The sequence below is a fragment of the Larimichthys crocea genome, chromosome VIII, assembly GCF_000972845.2.
Source record: "Larimichthys crocea isolate SSNF chromosome VIII, L_crocea_2.0, whole genome shotgun sequence".
NCBI lineage: Eukaryota > Metazoa > Chordata > Actinopteri > Sciaenidae > Larimichthys > Larimichthys crocea.
Genome location: NC_040018.1, coordinates 7,079,356 through 7,099,979, shown reverse-complemented (window position 1 = coordinate 7,099,979; position 20,624 = coordinate 7,079,356). Strand labels below are relative to the sequence as shown.

At 42.4% G+C, this 20,624-nt stretch overlaps 2 protein-coding genes across 4 annotated transcripts in view; one reads left to right on the top strand and one right to left on the bottom strand.

The window, feature by feature from the left end:
* Window positions 1-4,261: 4,261 nt before the first annotated feature.
* On the top strand, window positions 4,262-16,598 carry txlng (taxilin gamma). Of its 3 annotated transcripts, XR_003462710.1 has the most exons (12): window positions 4,262-4,361; window positions 8,656-8,764; window positions 9,203-9,350; window positions 9,863-9,954; window positions 10,124-10,294; window positions 10,678-10,872; window positions 11,010-11,129; window positions 11,220-11,294; window positions 11,408-11,500; window positions 11,792-11,887; window positions 13,464-14,561; window positions 14,610-16,598. XR_003462710.1 is itself a non-coding variant. In XM_019257138.2 (11 exons), the coding sequence occupies exons 2-11, from the start codon at window positions 8,672-8,674 to the stop codon at window positions 13,863-13,865; spliced, it is 1,485 nt and encodes a 494-aa protein (XP_019112683.1). In that variant the 5' UTR covers window positions 4,262-4,361; window positions 8,656-8,671; the 3' UTR covers window positions 13,866-16,598. The 3 variants fall into 3 exon arrangements, 2 of the variants coding, with proteins under 2 accessions (XP_019112683.1, XP_010745606.2); XM_019257138.2 differs by having other exon boundaries at window positions 13,464-16,598; XM_010747304.3 differs by lacking the exon at window positions 4,262-4,361 and adding an exon at window positions 4,763-5,061 and having other exon boundaries at window positions 13,464-16,598.
* Window positions 16,599-17,667: 1,069 nt separating this feature from the next.
* Window positions 17,668-20,624, bottom strand: part of LOC104932139 (histone-binding protein RBBP7) — a 28,467-nt gene continuing 25,510 nt past the window's right edge. Inside the window, exons 11-12 of the mRNA XM_027281140.1 lie at window positions 18,616-18,726; window positions 17,668-18,054 (exon numbers count right to left, since the gene is read on the bottom strand). Coding sequence (XP_027136941.1) covers window positions 17,983-18,054; window positions 18,616-18,726 — 183 coding nt within the window. The 3' untranslated portion in view covers window positions 17,668-17,982. The remainder of the gene's footprint in view (window positions 18,055-18,615; window positions 18,727-20,624) is intronic.

The window sequence follows — 20,624 nt, the reverse complement described above, 5'->3', positions numbered from 1 at the left end:
CTGCAGAACAAAGCCCAGAACAAACAGAGCATTCATTTTCATCCATATTTTCTGCAATGAGGATTATGAGTTATAAACTGAACTCATGTCACATATTGGATACGAAAGCATGCTCTCACGGTTACACTGCAGACTGTAGAATAAATGTCTGCATCAGAGTTTCCTAAAGTCCAGAGGTTTTGCTCAGTCAGGTGACTGATGATTATTTATTTTTGTCATATTAAAGGAAGTCCAATCACTGAGATAGTCAGTATTAAAGGAGGTCTTTAATACTGACTATCTCAGTGGTTCTTAACCTTGTTGGAGGTACCGAACCCCACCAGTTTCATATGCTCATTCACCTGAACCCTTCTTTAGTAAAAAATAAAATATGATTTTTTTTTTTTACTGGTGCACAAAATGAACCGTGCATTAACATCACCTTGTTCAAATAACAAAACCAACACAGTGCATGAACTCACAACAACTTACCTCAGTGTGACTTCTGCTGTTGCCTTTGAGAGACCAGTTCAGATATGCGTGGCTTCACCTTGGCAAGTGCCAGTCTCATGTCATTTTCACAGCAAAGTCTGTTCCTTTTCTTAGTTTTTATGTCCAGCATCCTCGAAAACGATTGCTCACAAAGATATGTTGTAACAAATGGTATAAAAAATTCCAGGGCAGAGGCTCCACCGAACCCCTAGGGTTCGATCGAACCCAGGTTAAGGACCACTGGACTATCTACTGTCCACTGTCTGATGATGGATATTCTTTTCCAGATGTGCATGTGGACAACTGGGCAGCAGTTAGTCTAAGTCCCTTTGACCAGCCTGTATGTAGCTGGTGTTAACCTGCATCACAGGTTTGATTTCCCATCATATTGTGGATAGTATAGTACAGTATTTTGAGGGCAGCTCTGCTGGTTGGGGCCTTTTACATGTCTGTGCCCAGGGGGCATCATCTCATCGTGTGTCAATAATTAAACAGATTTTTAAATCTTTAAAAAAAGTCTTATTTATTTAGGCAAAGGTATAGTGGACCAATGAGGGGTTGCTTCGATCAGAAAACACAACACTGGCGCCCCCTGATGGAAAGCCAAGCACTTTGGTCTATCCTAAAAATTCTTCTACTGAGCTGATTTTTCCTCAAAATAGGTCAGTGCATGAATGACCCTGAAGGAAAAGGAGCCCCTATTGTCCCTATTTCTCTAACTTTATGAACTGTGCTGTCTTTCTCCACTAAAATACCCCATGGTCATCTTGGTTTGGGTTCATCAATAAGAACTCTGAACTCCAGCACTGCTGGTGAGGAGATAGTCTGGATCTGATTCTTGAAAGGTCAAACAGCGCTGAATCAGAGAGAGTCCTGATGGAGGCATTTTGACCCAGCATCATATCTACGTCCAGATACATTCTCAGTATATCAACATAATGTAAATAATGTTCCAGAGCCTTCACCTCTGATTCAAGCTTTGGTTTCACAGTTGGCTGTGTGTGACTTTATGATTCATTTACAGTCATTTACATTAACATGCTGGTAGAAAAGTGAAATTTTAAAAAGTGTCTCAAAGAATCTGAAATCATTCAGGCAGCTTCTTACAGAGCAACAAAGTGACTTGCATGTACAGTCAAGTTTCTAACTTGCCTCATAGTTCACTGTTGATGTCAGTGAACAAACATTTTGAATGACTAAAGTCAGGACATGTCAGCCCGCTGCACACATGTTGACCATGCTTTTCACACCTGCAACAGTGAGTTTTTGAGAGCATGAGTGCATCTACAAAGGAAGGAGTTAATATGACACCATGAATGACCATGATGAGTTGAAGATTAGCACACAACACACACGTTGATCAATGTATGCTGTCTTTATAAATAAAGAAATGAATTGAGAACACATGCCTGTGTTTTTCATATCTAAAAACAATAGACTTCACATTACTAATGACACTTTTTTTCTTGAATCTTTAAATGTGCTGAATGTTACCTCCCATTCTAGTTACCATTTCTGTCAGTTCACAGTTCGAAAATGAACTCGCTGCAACTTGAAATGTTCTTGAGTTACACAATTCGTCAGAATTAAAACAATGCCTGCTTTGATTGTGGATTTTTAATGCTTTTGTTTGCGTGATATTACAGGATTATTTGAAATGTGCACATTCATGTGGTCTACAGATATTATACACAGGCACACCATCGGGCAGCCTTTTCTTCTGTGATGAACTGAACTCCCCTCACAGATAACTGAAGTGAATCTTAGCTGATTTCTTTTGGCTCAGACTCAGATGGGATGTGTCAGCTTTTTGTAAGCTGTGTTCTACGTCAGTTACCCGAATGCTTAATGAGAGAATGGAGCCTGTGGCTTTGTACTCCATGCCAGAACTGATCGAGCCATGACTCGCTCAATGGATTGTGTAGGTGCACCGACAAAAATCAAAATTTAAACTGGTCATAGTTATTTCTTAACTGTAAAAGCACCTATTATCCAGCTGCACCAAACCAATGTAGCAGGCTTTCAGCCTCCAAACGTAAAGCAAGCTCATACAGGAAGAAACTTTAGGGATTAGTAGAAAAAAGAACTATAATCCTTCCACAGACTACGGGACATTTGTAATTTATCTAGTTCTCTAGAAAGGTTGATTTCTTCACTGCAACTATAAGAAACAACAAAATCCCCAGGTGATTTTTTTTTCTTGTTGTGTACACAGTGAATACACAGTGAATAGTGATGACAAGCGTAAAACTGAGGCCAGAAAATGTTTTTGGACCACTGCGTTCATGCATGCAGCCAGAGAAATCGCTGCACTTCACATTATGAGGTAAGACCCATGTGGAACACACTGTGCTAATGCAGTGATGTACCATTTGAGGTGTCATACTGTCTGCACTGTGTCTAACATGTCCATTTCAATGTGGTTCATAGCACTTAGAGGAAGGAAAGATGCATGGAAGTGAACATGGAAGTCAGTCTCTGTTTGGAAACAAACTTAATGACAGTGACACAGAAAGTTGCTGTTACACCATGGAGATGATTTGAAGTGGATCAAGTGGATCAGACAGCACAAAATCAGTAGGTGTTGTTATTCAGTATAAACGGACTGTTGTTTCCTGACGTCCCGGAAAAAGACGAGCTCACAGCTTTTTTTGCTTTTGGTTTGACTTTTAGCCGGAAACACGAGGGCGCCACCTTCAAATTAAAAGCGAAAAAGAAAGAGAAAAAAAAAACAGTCCTGCAATCACATATAATGGGTATGGTATACTTACTAGAATGGAGACTATGTTTCTGTTTTTGCTTTAATATTATTTTAACATTGTTTTATCGTTTATTATTGTTTTTATATTGTTCTATATGTCTTATTTCATGTTCTATTTTATGTACAGCACTTTGTGTCAGCTGCGGCTGTTTTTAAAGGGCTTAATAAATAAATAAAAGTTGAGTTGAGTTGAGAATGATGTAAATAATCACTAGGTAAGAGTAAATATATGATTTAAAAGTCTTCTGTTGTCTTCTTACCAGAGATGTATAGTAACGAAGTGGAACTACTTAAGTACTGTACTTAAGTACTAAAATGCAGTATCTGTACTTTTTTGGAGTATTATTTTTTTCCCCAACTTCCACTTTTACTGCACTACATATTTTTGATGAATTTAATACTTTTACTCCCATACTTTTTTCATGTGCTGAATCGTTACTCGTTACTATTGTAGCGTCCAGCCGGACGCGTGATGAATTACGAGGCATTAACCTCGCTCGTGCGCCGTAAGTCATACACCTGACTCACCCAGGTGCTCTCTCTCACCTGCTGCCCCGCCCCCTCGCTCTCGAATTCATTCAGACGCATTCACAGACCATGGGAAATCACAGAACTCTACATTGTAACACTGTAACATTAGAAGTTGTGCCTTAATAAATATTTGAAATAATATAAACAACAGTACTTGTACTTGTACTTTTACTTTCAGTACTTGAGTAGCATTTTTTTACATACTTCTACTTGCAATACTTAAGTACAAAACATTTTGAATACTTTAGTACTTTCACTTAAGTATGGTGTTTAATGAACACTTCAACTTCTACTCAAGTCAGTTTTTTGATATAGCACTTGTACTTCTACTCCACTCCTTTACTCCAGTACTTTATACATCTCTGCTTCTTACCAGGAAAAGAGACACGCACTGAGAAACTGGTTGTAATATCAGATAATGGTTAAAAAAAAAAAAAGAACAAACGTGTTCGTACGAGCATTTTATAAATTCATGATCTCGTTGGTACAATGTGACATTTGGACGTGTTTTATTTTGAAAGGATTCAAGCGGATGTTTGGACAGAGCTGCTAGCTTTCTAACCGTGTCCTGCTTCATCCACAGTGAAAACACACGCAGGTAAACGCTCCGCTCATTTCACCAACATGTTTGCTTTACCGTGTCGTGTCGCGCTGCTTTTATAGCATCAAACTGCGTTAGTGACAGCGTGTGGAGTGAAGTTAGTGAGTAAAGTTCACTTGTAGTCAGCGGGGATAGCCGCGGACTAGCTGCTAGCACGGGGTTAGCCCCGGCTAACAATGTTAGCTCAGGTTAGAAATTTGCTTTACACCTCCTCCGCGGCCAATTAGTGTTAATTAACCAGCTTACTATCCACGGTAATGTCTGACATGTCTGAACAGACACACTCAGCTCCACACCACACGTTAACAGCGTCTTATTTTCAAGGATAAATAACGCTGGGTAGTTGGCTAAGTGGCTAACATGACCAGGAACCAAACGCGTCGCACCGGACTCCACGCACAACCGCGAAGGTTTACCGGTTACACCGCTGATCTGCGGGTCGGATGTGGCGGCGGCACATTTCCACAGACGTGTCTGAACGCAGGACGGGCCGTGTTCCGATTCGGCTCGGGTGTTCCGCCTCGGTTGGCGCGCATTTCTGTGTCGTCGTACTTTGAAAGTTTGTCGGCGCGTTAGCTAGTTTGAGAGCCAACGGGGAAAAGTTCAACGTTCAAACGTCGCACGTTACGTGCTGAAGGACTGCCGTGTGTCGTGGAGGGGATGCGGGTTGTGAGACATCGTGGAGTTGAGTGAACCCGTAAGTCGGCGACATAGCTAACTGTCAGTGCTTAGTTATGTAGGAAACAACTGCGAGGCTCCGTCTGACTCGATCCGGAGTCTGTCCATAAACACCCAGCGTCCACTGTGACTATGTACTCATACAATTCACAACAGCAACACTGGCGACACGTTATGTCAGCGTGTGACAGGCTGCTTCAGTCGTTTACAAGCTCACAGCACACACACACGGTGAGCTAGCTGCTCTGTCGTCAGCGTGTTATCTGTGTCGTGTTACTGTCCAAATGTTGTGTAGCTTTGAGCTCACTGTGAAATGTGTGCCGATCCTCAACCTGTTGAAATCCTTCACAGCCAGTGTTGGTGCGTGGCTGCTGAGCTGACAGCTAACTATGGTGTTTGTAGGCCTGACACGGTTGTTCCTTCCGCTGTTGTACACACGTGGTTGACTCCTGTCTGCTGTTCAGTCTCACTTAGGGCTGCATGATATGGCCTGTAACCAATATCTCGATATTTTTAAGCTATATCACGATACACAATATATATCTCGATATTTTTAAGCTATATCACGATACACAATATATATCGATATTTTTAAGCTATATCACGATACACAGTATATATCTCGATATTTTTAAGCTATATCGCGATACACAATATATATCTCAATGTTTTTAAGCTATACCGCGATACAGAATATATATCTCGATGTTTTTAAGCTATAGCGCGATACACTATATATCTCTATTTTTAAGCTATATCGCGATACACAATATATATCGATATTTTTAAGCTATATCGCGATACACAATATATCTCTTGATATTTTTAAGCTATATCGCGATACACAATATATATCTCTATTTTTTAAGCTATATCGCGATACACAATATATACATCTCGATATTTTTAAGCTATATCGCGATACACAATATATATCTCGATATTTTTGTTGTTGTTGTTTTGTATTGTTTATTTCTGATAAATAATAATGTCATTATTACCTTGATAGCATTGTAATCGCTCAGAATCAATGTAGAACAATAGATTTACACTTGCTGTATGAGACACACCTCTTTTTATAGCATGTTAACACTTTTTTATGAATTTTTAATACATTTCATAATGTAAATAGGAGCTTTAAAGCTCAATAGCTTCCAGGTCATGTGACCTATTGGCTCAAAATCAGTGTAGAACAGTCGATCTACACCTGCTATACGACACACACTCTCATTATAGCGTTTTAACACTTGTCATGTTTTTTTAAATGAATTTTTAATATATTTCATAATGTACAGGATCATACTTGGCTTATGAGACACACTTTTTTTTTAAATCAAATTTTACCCATTCTTCATATTTTATAAATAAACCTTTAATACATTTAACACCCACGTCTTATTTTGGAAATCGGCTGACTTTCCCAGTTTTCTCTAAGTATTTGACATAAAGTCGGCAATAAGGGCGCACTTGAAAATATTGGAGCGGCCGACGTGCCCACGCGAAAACGACAGACGGCTGGCGTGACCGCAGTTGTTTTTCTTCGGAACCAAGTCGTCCGTCTCCATCTTCAATTAACTCGCTCGGGCTCTTCACTTCTCTCCTCACTTGATACAGAAAGTACGCATGCGCGCACTGTGAGCAGCACCAGGAATGAGTGACAGGCAAAACTCCGGAGAATTAAATGCTGACGGCTTAAAACATTTACATGACAAGTACTCGATGGTCGCGATATAGTCATTTCATACATCTCACGTAGAACAAGCCGCGATATATCGAGTATATTCGATATATCGCCCAAACCTAGTCTCACTGCCTTGGAAGTGAGTGCTAACATGATCAGCTTATTTCTCCCAGCCCGGATTTGATGGAAACAGTTACTGTAAAAAAAACAAGCAAACGTTGAGGGCTGTGGGCTGGACACGTTGACATCGCTGAAGGGAATGGGAATCTGGTGCTGCTGTTAGCCTGCAGCACAACACAGTCATCTGTTTGTTTCCCACGCATAGAACTGACTTGGTCAGTTGCAACAAGCTACAGAAACACATTTCTGCCAGTCCGTGAAAACACTGCTGAAAAGTTGGCAGCCAAGTGTCTCCCTCCATCTGACAACTTAATATTCGCTTCATATCTACTGGCTAGGGGCGGTGGTAGATGAAAACCTCCAGCAGCCAACTTTCTACAGCGTTTATGACATGCATAAGAACACATGGTTGGGATGGACTTCACTCAGTCCGGCTCCTAACTCTGTATGCTTGCTGGCATTGTTGTATGGCCTGGCTCACTGTTTGTGAAACATGACTCAGTGTATGGAGAATAAACTCCATATAACTTCAGTCAACTTGCTCTAAAACAGTAGTTGCTAGAGCAGAGTGGCAGCACAGTGCACATGACCCGCTATAACTGTTGCATTGGTGGTTTTTACGGCCAATAAATTACGTGATACCAGATCAGTGTACAGTCACTACTTGTAGTCTGCGATACCCAGTCCTGCATATTTGGCAGTATCTGAGGCATTTCTGATTCCTGTATCAGAACAACTCTGGTTATCGTCTCACTAGAACCTGCAGCAGAACACGTAACATCATCGCACAGTACTACAACCCTGATACCAACACAATGATTTTCAAATCCTGTCAATTGAATTCAACACAAAGCCAACATTTCGTGTTCAAACTGATAAACTTTATTGTTTTTTTTTTTATAAATATTCACACATTCTGAAGTTGATGCTGTAACACGTCACACTGAAGTCCTGACAGGATCAACAAAGGACAGTTTGAAGCTTCCACAGGTTGATTGTAACAGGTGATAATATCATGACTGGGTATGAAAGGGGCGTCCTGTAAAGGCTCAGTCGTTATTTTTTTTCCCAGAATATCATTCAAAGATTCAGAGAAATCTCTAACCCTAACCACTGAATGTTGGTGACCTTTGACCCCTCAGGCAGTGCTGCATTAAAAACACACATGACTGTATGAAGGATATTACTAAGCTATATCGCGATACACAATATATATCTCTTGATATTTTTAAGCTATATCGCGATACACAATATATATCTCGATGTTTTTAAGCTATATCGCGATACACAATATATATCTCGATGTTTTTAAGCTATATTGCGATACACAATATATATCTCGTTATTGTTGTTGTTTTGTATTGTTTATTTCTGATAAATAATAATGTCATTATTACCTTGATAGCATTGTAATCGCTCAGAATCAATGTAGAACAATAGATTTACACTTGCTGTATGAGACACACCTCTTTTTATAGCATGTTAACACTTTTTTATGAATTTTTAATACATTTCATAATGTAAATATGAGCTTTAGGTGATAATATCATGACTGGGTATGAAAGGGGCGTCCTGTAAAGGCTCAGTCGTTATTTTTTTTTCCAGAATATCATTCAAAGATTCAGAGAAATCTCTAACCCTAACCCTAAACACTGAATGTTGGTGACCTTTGACCCCTCAGGCAGTGCTGCATTAAAAACACACATGACTGTATGAAGGATATTACTACATGGATTGTACACAACATTAGCAGTTACCAACATTACCAATTTGTTCATGCAACAATCTCATTTCTATTTTTTACTCGTCCAGCTCGTGATCAGGACTCATGGAGACCACAGAAGTTTGTGAAATTGATGTGGCCAGCAGAAGAATAGTGGGAGGCAGTGACTCTCCACCGGACCTGGACAGTCCATCTCAGGTAAACACTATCCGCATGTTTTTTTTTTTTTTTTATGTGTGCTGTTCTGTGAATGTTCTCCTACTATTTATCAATTTTACTGTCAAGTGTCCCATTTGTAATGTCCATTAACTTTCAGTGTATAAGTTACAACTGCTTCTCTAAAGATAACTATTGATTTTGTTTAGTAGTAGTGCTGTTAGAGTACCTGAAAACCACCAAATGTGTTAAATGTTGTCTTAACACAGACAGAGATAAGACGACGAGACGTTCGGCTGCATGAAACCACCTTAACAAACCGCCCTAACGTTACAGTTTGACTTCAGTACCCTGCAGCTACAGCAGCTTTTGAGGCACTGAATGACAAACTCCATGAAAAAAAACTGTTCTATCAGATGTTATATCTGCTTTGTAGATATATATATATGTGTGTGTGTGTGTGTGTGTGTGTGTTATCAGGAAGAGGTTGCAGAGTTTGGTTTGGGGTTGTGCTGTGCTGAAGAGGAGCGGGGGGAAACTCCAGGCAGAGAGGACAGTCCCAGCGACCTGGTGGAGGCAGAGCTTGACCCTGGAGGAGACCCCAAGACCGGAGAGGACAAGGCTTTTGGTAGGAACACACTGCAGTGTATCATCAGCACGGGTCAAATCCTTTTCAGCCGAGTCAGACTCCACCTGACAAACACTGTGTTGTGCACTGCATGTTTTTTTCTGACCTTTGACACTCGCATGCCTGACATCAGCTCTACATAAAGTGACCGTCACAAAGCCTCATGTCCAGCTTTAGTAGTGCACCAACGATGCAGGTAGACTCAAAAGTTCAATTAATATTTGCATTTGAAATGCAACGAGTCCTGTAAGAATGCAAATAAGTTTAGATGTCAGACCCAATAATATTTGTGACTGTATGTCAAAGCTTTACCTCTTCTAATTTAAAATAGCTAGTGTACCAGTGCTGTCAGACTCTTAACACCAGCATGACTTCATGACTTTTTTTGTATTTTATTTCTTATTCATGAATAACTTCTTATAAACATTGTGTAAACGAGCTGCTGTGACAGTTTCCCTGGTGTGGGATCATGAAAGTCTATCTTATCTTAAATTCTGTGGTTTCTGTTTCAGGGAAGGAGGTTGTTCTTTTGATGCAGGCTCTGAACTCCCTCGCCACTCCTGAGGAGAAACTGGCGGCTTTGTGCAAGAAATATGCAGACTTGGTGAGCTGAATGTCATTTGTTTGGAGGATCGCAGGCTGTTACGAGTTCATTTTCAGTGGCACATGCATGAATAAAGTGCATTTTTATTTATCCGAGATAGGTACCAAGTCTAACTGTAATCCATTAATCTGTCTTTGTGATGTTGATCGTGTTTGTTCTGGACACACAGTTGGAGGAGAGTCGCTGCATGCAGAAGCGGCTGAAAGCTCTGCAGAAGAAGCAGTCTCAGATTGTGAAGGAGAAGATTCACCTGCAGGGGGAACACAGCAAGGCCATCCTGGCTCGCAGCAAGCTGGAGAGCCTATGCAGGGAGCTGCAGAGACACAACAAGACACTGAAGGTATCTATTTATCGATCTGTCTTCATTGAATCACAATATTTATCTAGTTATTGAATATCATTCAGCCCAAAATGAGGCAAATGACCACAAAAGTATTTTAAGAACCCATTAGGTTTAAATATCTATATCCATAGTGCATCCAAACTTTACTATGAGCATTGAAGTCATGTGGTGTTTGTTCCAGTAACACAGATCTCGTTTCTGTCACTGTTCTTTGACAAATTTGCCTCCAACTGTTGATAATAACACACTTTTTAAAGTCCAAGGCACCTTACTTGTCTGCTTCTGTGAAATCATGTTAGTCCAGTGTGAATACCACAGATTTCCCTCTCCTCTCTCTAACTCCTCATTGACCTGCCTTTCCCACGGCTGTCACCTGACAGGAGGAAAACGCCCAGCGGTCCAGGGAGTACGAGGAGCAGCGGAAGGAGGCCATGCTGCACTTCCAGATGACCTTGAGCGACATTGAGGTGCAGATGGAACAACACAGCTCCCACAACACCAAGCTGAGGCAGGAGAACATGGAGCTGGCCGAGAAGCTGAAGAAGCTCATCGAGCAGTACGAGCTCCGTGAGGAGGTAAGGTGTAACCTCAGGTGGTGCTGGCCACGGCATCAATAGGAAACCTGCAGAGCACTTTTTATTCCTTTTCACTGAAGTTGGTAACAAACTTCAAGTTTATTCGTTGTGGTCACAGTTCTGTGTCTCTCTGGCAGCACATAGACAAAGTGTTCAAGCACAAGGAGCTTCAGCAGCAGCTGATGGATGCCAAGCTGCAGAGAATCACCGAGATGATGAAAGAAGTGGAGGAGAAGCAGCAGAGAGAGAGAGACTTTGTGAGTACACCCTTCTCTTTGAACAGTATTCATGATCATGCTGCTACTGAAAGTGAGAGCTGTACAACTGACTCCACTGTGATGCTTCAGCTGCTGAAGGATGCCACAGAGTCCAGGCGCAAGTGTGAGCTGATGAAGGAGCAAGAAACCCAGCTGAAACAACAGGTAAACACACACACACTGTGGACAGAGACAGTGAATTTATTTACTGTGAATATGAAGCATGAACCGAGCTGGAAGGAGTGAAAATGACGTGTCACTGCTCTCGTCTGTCTCAGCTCTCCCTTTACATGGACAAGTTCGAGGAGTTCCAGAGCACTCTGGCTAAAAGCAACGAGGTCTTCACCACCTTCAGACAAGAGATGGAGAAGGTGAGGGCATGCTAGTCAGCCTGAAGTCAACGGACTTCCTGTTGGACACCTTCACCTCCTGTTTCTGTCTAGGGAAGGAAGATTTTACTGATACCAGTGCTATTATTGATGCTACCTATCAGTCAGATTGTTCCGTGTAGGGAAAAGAGTAGGCCAAGACAGTGTCAGGTCAGCAAGACTGGTTTGTTATCCTTGAGTGTGATCACAGTGTAGTGGAGCTGGTTCTTCATTCCCATCCCTGTTTGCGTGTCACTGCTTTTCTGCTTGTTAACTGTCTGGATTTCCCTGCAGATGACCAAGAAGATCAAGAAGTTGGAGAAGGAGACAACACAGTGGAGGACCAAATGGGAGAGCAACAACCAGGCCCTGCTGCAGATGGCTGAGGAGGTGACTTGTATGATCCACACATTGTTTCTGAGAGTAAAATGAGAAGCGGGATGGTAATCTCACCTCTGTGTGATGCATGAATCATGGTTAGCCTTGCTTAGCATCACAAATGCCTCTTTAAGCCTGTTGTGTGGACACATTTGATCAAACTTAACTTCAAACTGTTTCAGTCCGAGTTTGCTTTTAGTCTAGAAAGAGCAATTTGAATGTTCCAACAGTTTGACAAGCTCCACTCAAGGTCCACTGACTACTGATCTGACTCTCTTCTTAAAGGTCCAGTGTTTAAGATTAGGCTCTATTTTTAAAATATGGTAGACATGGAACATATTATGCATAACTATATTTTTATTACCGTATTTTCACGACCATAAGGCGCACCGTACGAAAAGGCGCAGTCTACACACACCTATGGCGCACCGCATTACAACAATACACACACAAGCATACAAGTGTGCGTATTTAAAAATAGAGCGGGAGCAAAACTGAGTTTGATTGTGCTTTATTTAAGTCTTTATTACAAAGTACTAACATTTTTTAAGCACATTACCGCAGCACACATTAGCACATTGCCGGTAATCGTCATTAATCAAACCCATCGAAGTCCTCATCCTCCGTTTCTGAGTTAAACAGCTGCGCTAAATCAAATATGCCAGTTCCACTTTCTTCGCTGTCAGAGTCACTTTCCGTGCCGTGCGGCCCCTCGGAAATGATGCCGGCTTTTGCGAAAGCTCGAACAACAGTGCCAGTAGACACGTTAGTCCACGCATCTACAATCCATCCGCAAACTGTGGCGTAACTTGCCACTCTTTGTGAAACTGTGGTCTCCATCGGTCATCCATCGCTCCCACGCCGCTCGCAGCCTTACTTTGAGCGGCCGGTTCACACCGATGTCCAGCGGTTGGAGTTCCTTTGTCAGACCTCCCGGAATAACAACAAGTGCAGCGTTCATTTGTTTCACTTCTTTTTTCACATCGGCTGTGAGATGGGCACGTTGTTCTCAACACAGGTTTAACAACACACATAGGGCGCACTGCACTATAGGGCGCGCCGCACATTTTGAAAAAAATATAAGACGTTTATATGCGCCTTATGGTCGTGAAAATACGGTAGTGTAAAATTACCTTAAAATAATTAAAGTCATTTGTGGGGCGGCGTTTAGCTCAGTCCAGGGTTTGAATCCGACCTGTGGCTCTTTCCCGCGTTCTCTTTCCACATTCCTGTCGCTCTTTAGCTGTCTCTATCGAAAATGAAACTTGAAAAAAAGGCCAAAAAATATCTTTTTAAAAACAAGTCATTTGTTTTTGTTCCTTTTTTAAATTGAGCCCTCTATATCTACACTGGGAGCAGGTCCTCCTCCATGGAGTCTGCCATGTTTCTACTGTATCCCATAACAGACAAACTAAACACTGACTGTAGATAGTGTCATTTCTCCTTCATGTTAGGACAGTGAGAGTGAGGTGAGAGGATTGTAATGCAACAAGTAAACCACTAGATGCAACTAAATCCTACAACTGCTCCTTGAATGTCCAGTTACTTTTTAACTGTGACACTCACAAAGCATTGTGCTGTGTTGTAGAAAACTCTGCGTGACGGACACTTCAAGGCCCTTCAGGGGAAGCTGGAGCTGCTGGAGAGGCTGTGCAGAGCCCTGCAGAAGGAGAGGAACGACCTCAACAACCGGCTCAGCCTCCTCCAGGAGCAGGGAGACAAAGGGACCACAGCACTTCCTGAAGCCCAGCAACGAGAACCTCCGGCCAGGGAGGAAGACGAAGAAGATGGGGAGGAAGAGGAGGTGGAGGAGGAAGAGGAAGAAGATGAGGAGGGCTTGCCACATGTTGATGGGCTGGAGACAGAGGGCATCCACGAAGCTCCCAGACCACCTGAACTGGACCCTCCACTGGCTGCTACTGACCAAACCACTACTGCTACGAGGACAAGCAGCCAGCCTACAGAGAGCCCGACCACAGAGCAGGACTGAACACGCCTACACGGCCTGTGTGACGGGAGTCCTCCACACACCTCCACCTCCTCGTTCCATAACTATCAAAAAACCACATCTTAAAGGAGATAGAGTTCTTTTCTTTTTCACTTCTAGACTTGCCTCCTCAGATTTCTCCACGGAAATTGAACCCATATCTTTTTTTTTTTTGTGTGATAGTTTAAGAAGTTTAACATGATTGTATCAAGAGTCTATTCTAAACTTTGCCCGCGTATACATAGGTTGTGATAATTGGTTTGTGGCGAGCACTTCGTACTCCCTGTTTTCTACCATAACTGTATTTTCATAGAGAATTTGATGACGATTGGCTTTTTATTTCTCTTCACACAGTCTCTTCCTGTGGTGTCGTGTCTCATTGGAAATAGTTTGATTAATTCAAAAGTGGGGGATATGACACGCATACTGTCATAGGTCACTTTTTCCGAATGTAGCCCGTAGTAACGTTGTGAAGTCACAGTCGGAGGTTTATTCGACATCTGTGTTATCCACAGGGTATTAAATATCGTATTGATCACATCATATCAGAATGCGGATAAGCTGGTTTTGAAGCTGGGTAATGTAGTCATTCTTTGCTAATACGGCTGTCACGTTTATAATGTTTGAAGTTGAAATGAGTGTCAGCAGCCATCACCATCACTGTGACCCACGGCTGCTCTGTCAGTGAACCAGGCTGTGGTTCTCTTTGTTAGTGCGCACAGAGAAAAGCAGCTATTTAACAGCAAGGGTGGAAGAATAGAAAGTGAGACAATAAATGACATGTGATTCAGGATTAGTTTGTTTCTCATTCAACACATTTCTACCATCACCTCCTGCAGACCACATCTGTTTGTAGAGCAGTCGAGCATCAAGCTGAGCCTCCAGTTGGAGGTACTGTAGTGTCAGGAGTCTGCATTGACCCACTGACTGCTGAATAGTTCTTCAAGTCATATATGTTGTTATGGGTCTGCTTGAATGGATCATGGAGGTGTCAGGAAGCTTTATGAGCTTTATGGGATGGGTCACAATTCACTTTGAAGCTCTGTCATCTTTAAAAAATGATCATCTTTAAGATTATTCTATATCGAAGTACATTTTTGTTGTTTGAATCGGTTTCCCTCTAAGCAGAATTGAAATCATACAGCAGGGCATTGGTTCCGCGTTGTGGATGTGATGCGTGAGATGAAGCCCAGCGGGTAACCAATCGGTTGATGATGTTGGGGCCTCTCAGCCCAGTTATTACAGATACCACAAGTTGCTTTTCTGTTCAGTCAGGGGGGTGTTTGCTGCCACGTGTAATTTTGAACAGACCTCTCACAGCAGCAGGTGTCACCAAATCAATCAAACCAGAAATCTGTACGATCAGAACTGATAGTTTCTCTTACTTATGTTTGTGTCCTCTCAAAGGAAATGTTTCAGTTTGTTTTGAAAACTCATGCCATCGCTAAAATGTAGGAAACAGAAATAACCCGTCAGTCGAGACATTATTTTGTTGTTTGCTTGTAATTCACTCGAGAGACGACTCAAGCTCAGCGAATATGCAAAATATGTCACGAGTTACATCCGCATCTCAGCGCTGAATTATTTTTTAATGAACCATGTCATTTGATTTTCATCTGGTCATCAGCGGGGTGTACAGGGAAGAGGCAAGTCAGGAGTTCGGAACCATTTATCCAACGGCAAATTCTGTAAACGATGTTTTGAAAATGAGTTTGGTACGTCAGAATAATGGACTGTCACTGCTGAAACTTTATACTGGACGAAAACTGAATGTGATGTGCTTTTCTAATGCGTTTGAATAAAAGATATTGATTTCCATCAGTGATGCATATCAATAGGAGCTGCAGTTATCGTACATGAGGGAAGTCATCAGTGTGTGTAGCGTCTTGAGATGCTGAATGTAGAGTCAAAGCAGCAGGGTGAGTCCCATTCACACACCTCTCTCCATCTGCAGATTTGATTCTCTTTATCAGTTTTCTTCTAGGGCACCTCTGTCAAATGTTTAATGCAACTACTGATCTGCAACAGGTCCAATATCTTGAATATAGTTCTTCATTGTCAACGTTACCCCCGATAACTGCTTCATCAGCACCCTTATTCCAGGATCCCGGTTTTTGATTTGTGGGTATAATTACAAGACTGATCCAAAATCAGCATTCCTTTGAGAGCTCATATGTGGTGGCCATAAGACGGAGCATGTTGCCACAGCTCTGTTCAGTTTAGTCTGTCCTCTTTAGATCAGTGGGACGGACAATCATTCCTTCAATCTGAACACACACACCGACTGCCTGCTGGATGACGCCTCTGGATGCCACCTTGCATGCAGTCAATATTGATCCGTCACTTCTGGCCTTTCGAAACTTCTCATGCATTTCTCTTCACATTGAGTGACTTTGAAACACTGATGTGAACACGTACAGGGTCAAGTGTCAGATGTGTGTAATTTTTCTTTGGTGCAGGACAGATCTAGTCATGCCCCGAGCCCCAAGGGAAGACTTTCAGCATCTATTTCCTCTTTGGCGTTTTCCCAGATTGACTCTCAGGTAATGTCAGAATCTACCTCTGCAGGTGAGACTTACTGTGAAAGAAGAGGCATGAGTCACCATAGCTTCTGAGAGCTTTATTTTTACTAAAAAAAAAAAACAAAGTCTGAGCCCACGCCCCCTCTTTGATTGATTGTACAATGTTCTTATAGTCCTGTCTTGCTTTTCAATAAACATTTTGTAGAATTTGCAACAACTGGATTTATTTCCTCTAAGGAAGTGTTGGGTCTTGTGTCATTTCCTCTGAGTGGAACAGTAAAGCAGGTTCGAGGTTTCTCTGAATGTACACTAATGAGATCGTTGACCCTGTCCTCAGCCTGAGGTTCACGGTCAATGTTGTGTGAAGAAATGTCACATTTACATAAATGCCAAACTTAGTTTTTGAAAAGTTATAAAAGTTTTATTGCAATTTGTGGCGCAGGAAAGAAAACATGATAAGATGACATTTTGTAAGAACACAAAGAGGAGAGGAAAGAGAAATATGTGCGTTTCCCTCAAGTGCACTAATTTAGTCCCGCAGCTTCCACACAAACCAATCCTGAAGAGTTTATGTACCTTCTGAACAGGAAGCAAACAGCAGGGAATGTTTTTCAAAAGACAGCCAACAAGTCAGCCAAGAATAAGATTATCTAACTAACAACCACAGGTGGGAAGTCAAGATGAAAGAATGTTTCTCTGAACATGAAATGATCTGGTCGTAACGCAGTTACTTTGTGCCCATTAAGGTTTCCTGTTCTGAAGAGTCTTCAAATGCTATTCCACAAACACTGACGGTACTACCACATTTCAACACTTCTCCTAATCCAAGTGCTTAAAGTCTGTGTAAAGTAAGAATAAATATGTGTTCTGAGTTTGTCCGACCAAAAGGAGAAAGTGTTATTAACCACCCAGCCAAATTTTGAATGATTAAAAATATCGACAAGTTTATGAAATGAGGTGTCAAAATCAGGTAAAAATGAATTCTCAGCTCCAGGACTGTGGGGGCGTGTCCTCTGAATGTGCTGAAGCCACGCCCACTCATGGGAGCAGTCGAGCGGGCATTTTGAAGCGACTGAAACGTGTCAGATGAGTTCAGAAAATGACATGACTAACTTTGAAACACTCTGCGCGAGATGAATTCATCTCTATTGCTCTGCTAGGGGTGCAGGGGTATGCTCAGGGTGGCCTCAGCGTGTCATCGAGCCACCCTTTAAGGACCGCCCACAAAATCCTGAGACTGAAAACTGGTGAAAAACTGTTTGAACTTCTAACTCCACATTTCAGTAATATAAGTCTTTTCACATGTTTTCAGCAACTATTTTCCAACATTTATTGTATTTTGAAAAAAAAAAAAATCTCAAAATTGCCTCACAGACTTGCAGAAGCACTTGCAGAAGTGCTTTTGGGTTACCTGGGCCATATTTAAGTGTAAGCAGGATGACACTGAATCCAACTGACTGTTAGCACGTGTGGAGTCCATGCTGTCTCAAACTCTCCACATTCATTTTGCACTCGAGATAAGCCAGAGAGGGAAACGACAGGCCGGGCTGGGTCTGGAGCTCAGGGAGTGGAGGAGGGCTTGTGCCTGCACAGCTGGGTTATGATCCCTGGGCCTCCAGCTCTGAAGCGGGCGTATTATCTGGCTCCTCGTCATTGTAGATGTTCTCTGCCTGAAATTGGATCAACGTGCACATCAGTGTTAATGGACAGACTCACTTTTGTTGCTGCCTCACAAATGATTTCTTCCCCATCGTATAAACAGTTCTTACTTCTCTATTAGAAACTGGGTTGACGAAGAGCACATCCATATAGCTCGACATAAAATCAGCTCACATTAGAGACAGAACATTGTTTCTAGTCTGGCCTGTTCTTCCACCACGATGCCCGTTTCCCCTGAATGATGTTAGGTAGCATGAATGTTCCTCCACATCATTATGGTTTCCTTTCATAAGTAGGTCTTTTAATGTGAAAAACCACCAGGAAGTGTTGAATTTTGTTGCCCAGGAATGCAGAAATGAACCTCAGAGCAGCACAGTGGTGAGAACATGAACTCACTGTTTGTCCAGCCTCTTTTAATGAGTTGGGTAAAAGTACAGATGATTAGAAGTATTATCATTATCGGCATGTTCAAATGCCTCCTTCGTGGAACTGCAGATCATTTCACATGTGACGTGACAAGAAGCCTGAAAAGATGCTGCTGTGTGTGTGTGATGAGTGTTCACTGTATTCACCATCTGCCAGACTTGCATGATGTTGTCCTCGGACACCGAGCAGATGACCCAGGGTTCATTGGGGTTCCAGGAGAAGTCAGAGATCTTGGCTGTGTGGCCACCATGAATAAACTGATGAGAAAAAAAGATGGAAATTATTGACAGGAAATTTAAGAACACACAGCAGTGAACAGGCAATTTAGAAACATGTTCAAAGCCTACACAATCAAAGATCAGTGAATGGATTGTAACATCTGTCTTGATGCAATTTCACTTCTGTTTCTATGCAGGTCACATATCGGCGAGGGCACGACAGTAGATTAGTACATATTTCAGTGCTGCATTCTTGAGAATCGTCAAACTGGTTTGGTCAATCACACTAGATGTGATACTTTTGGTGTTTAAGTGGAGACAGATTTTCAGAACATCTGACATAACTATGAATCTGATGACATCTGAACACAGTAATACAGTCATCTTGAGTTACCAGAGACAGAGAAAATGGAAACTCGGGTGGGCAGGTCATCGTCTGAGGAAGGCCCTTCGTATAACTGATCATTGAGCAACGTATCCCGACTAAACATCCCCAAACCGCCCACCTGTGCCCTCCTTCATTCCCCTCTACGACGTTCTACCCTCGGGATACTCTGAGCTTGGCTGGGGCCCCAACCCGAGGGGGGGCCTTGGGGGGGGGTGGGGGGGGGGTGCGCGACGATTGGGAGACTCTCTTGTCCCACACCCACGCCGATGGTGGACAGCATGTGTCCGGGCCTTGGCATCCCATGAATCCCTTTTGGCTCGGGTGGCTGCATGCCCCACTCTGTGTAGTCACTGAGGTACGGATGGGTTGTGTTTTTTTTTCTCCCCACCCCCTCTCCCTCAGATGGGCCACCGGCCAACACACATCCAAAGCCAGCCATGCAGTGGATGCTCGCACCTGCGTCAACTGTCGAGTTTTAACCCGTACAGCGAGTCATCCTTGCGACTGGTCTGCTGATAAGGTGAGAAGACTGGAAAGACACTCTGAACTCCAAACTGAACACCATAGAAATAAAGTTTAACACAAGTTGTTGTTTTTTCTCTCTCTGTTGCCGATTGTGGGACCTGAGGAACCTCAAACTGAAGCTCCACTCCTTGAGTCCCACAAAGATGAAATTTTCCAGGTAAGAGGCAGAGTGTTATTTGTCAGTCTAAACAGCTTCGCATAAATGTATATACAGACAGCTTGTTTGCTTTGGTTGTGTGTGGTGGAACCTATCTGAAAACCTGAGTCAATGTGGAACACTGCATGAGTCCATGTCCCTACCAAACCTCAGGAAACAAAAGACTACCTCATACAGTGACCTGCCACTGACTAACTGTCCAATTCATTAGGTTCAATGGCTCCTCCACACAGAACAATCCGGGCCTCTAGTGGCACCGACCGACGTCTCAACGTCGGGGATCTCAGGTAAAAATTGTCTACCATTCCTTCGACAATGGATGGGTGGTTTAAGTTTGGCTCAGAGCTTTGAGCAAAATATGTTGAAGTGATAATTGTACGCAAACAACACGCCTGAAAATTACGTGATAGAAACCAAAAAAAAACCGGGCACAGAGCCTTGCTCGTTGGCAGTTCAGCTGAAAAAGAAGCAGCTCAGCAGAGAGATATACTGGAAAAACTGATTAGAGGCTGAGAAAAACTTATCACAAATGCTTTAATAAAGGTTTGTGATACTTCAATCTGCATCAGTCACTTTGGCAGCAACACAAATAGACAATAAACTGAAACTAAGTGTAAAGCTCTGTGAATCAGCTGATCATCGCCACCAGAAACCAGTTCATGCTGTCATTTGATGTGGTGAAATCACAATTCTTGCTGCTGGACTTTGGGTTAGATTTTAGACCATGGTACTGACATAATGTTGTCACACTGTAGAAGTACATTTGTGTGTTAAAATGCTCCACCATACATCTTTTTTTCTTTCTAGTAAAATCGGTGAGGAGCAGTCAGCAGAAGATGCTGAGGATGGCCCCGCCGGAGCTGCACA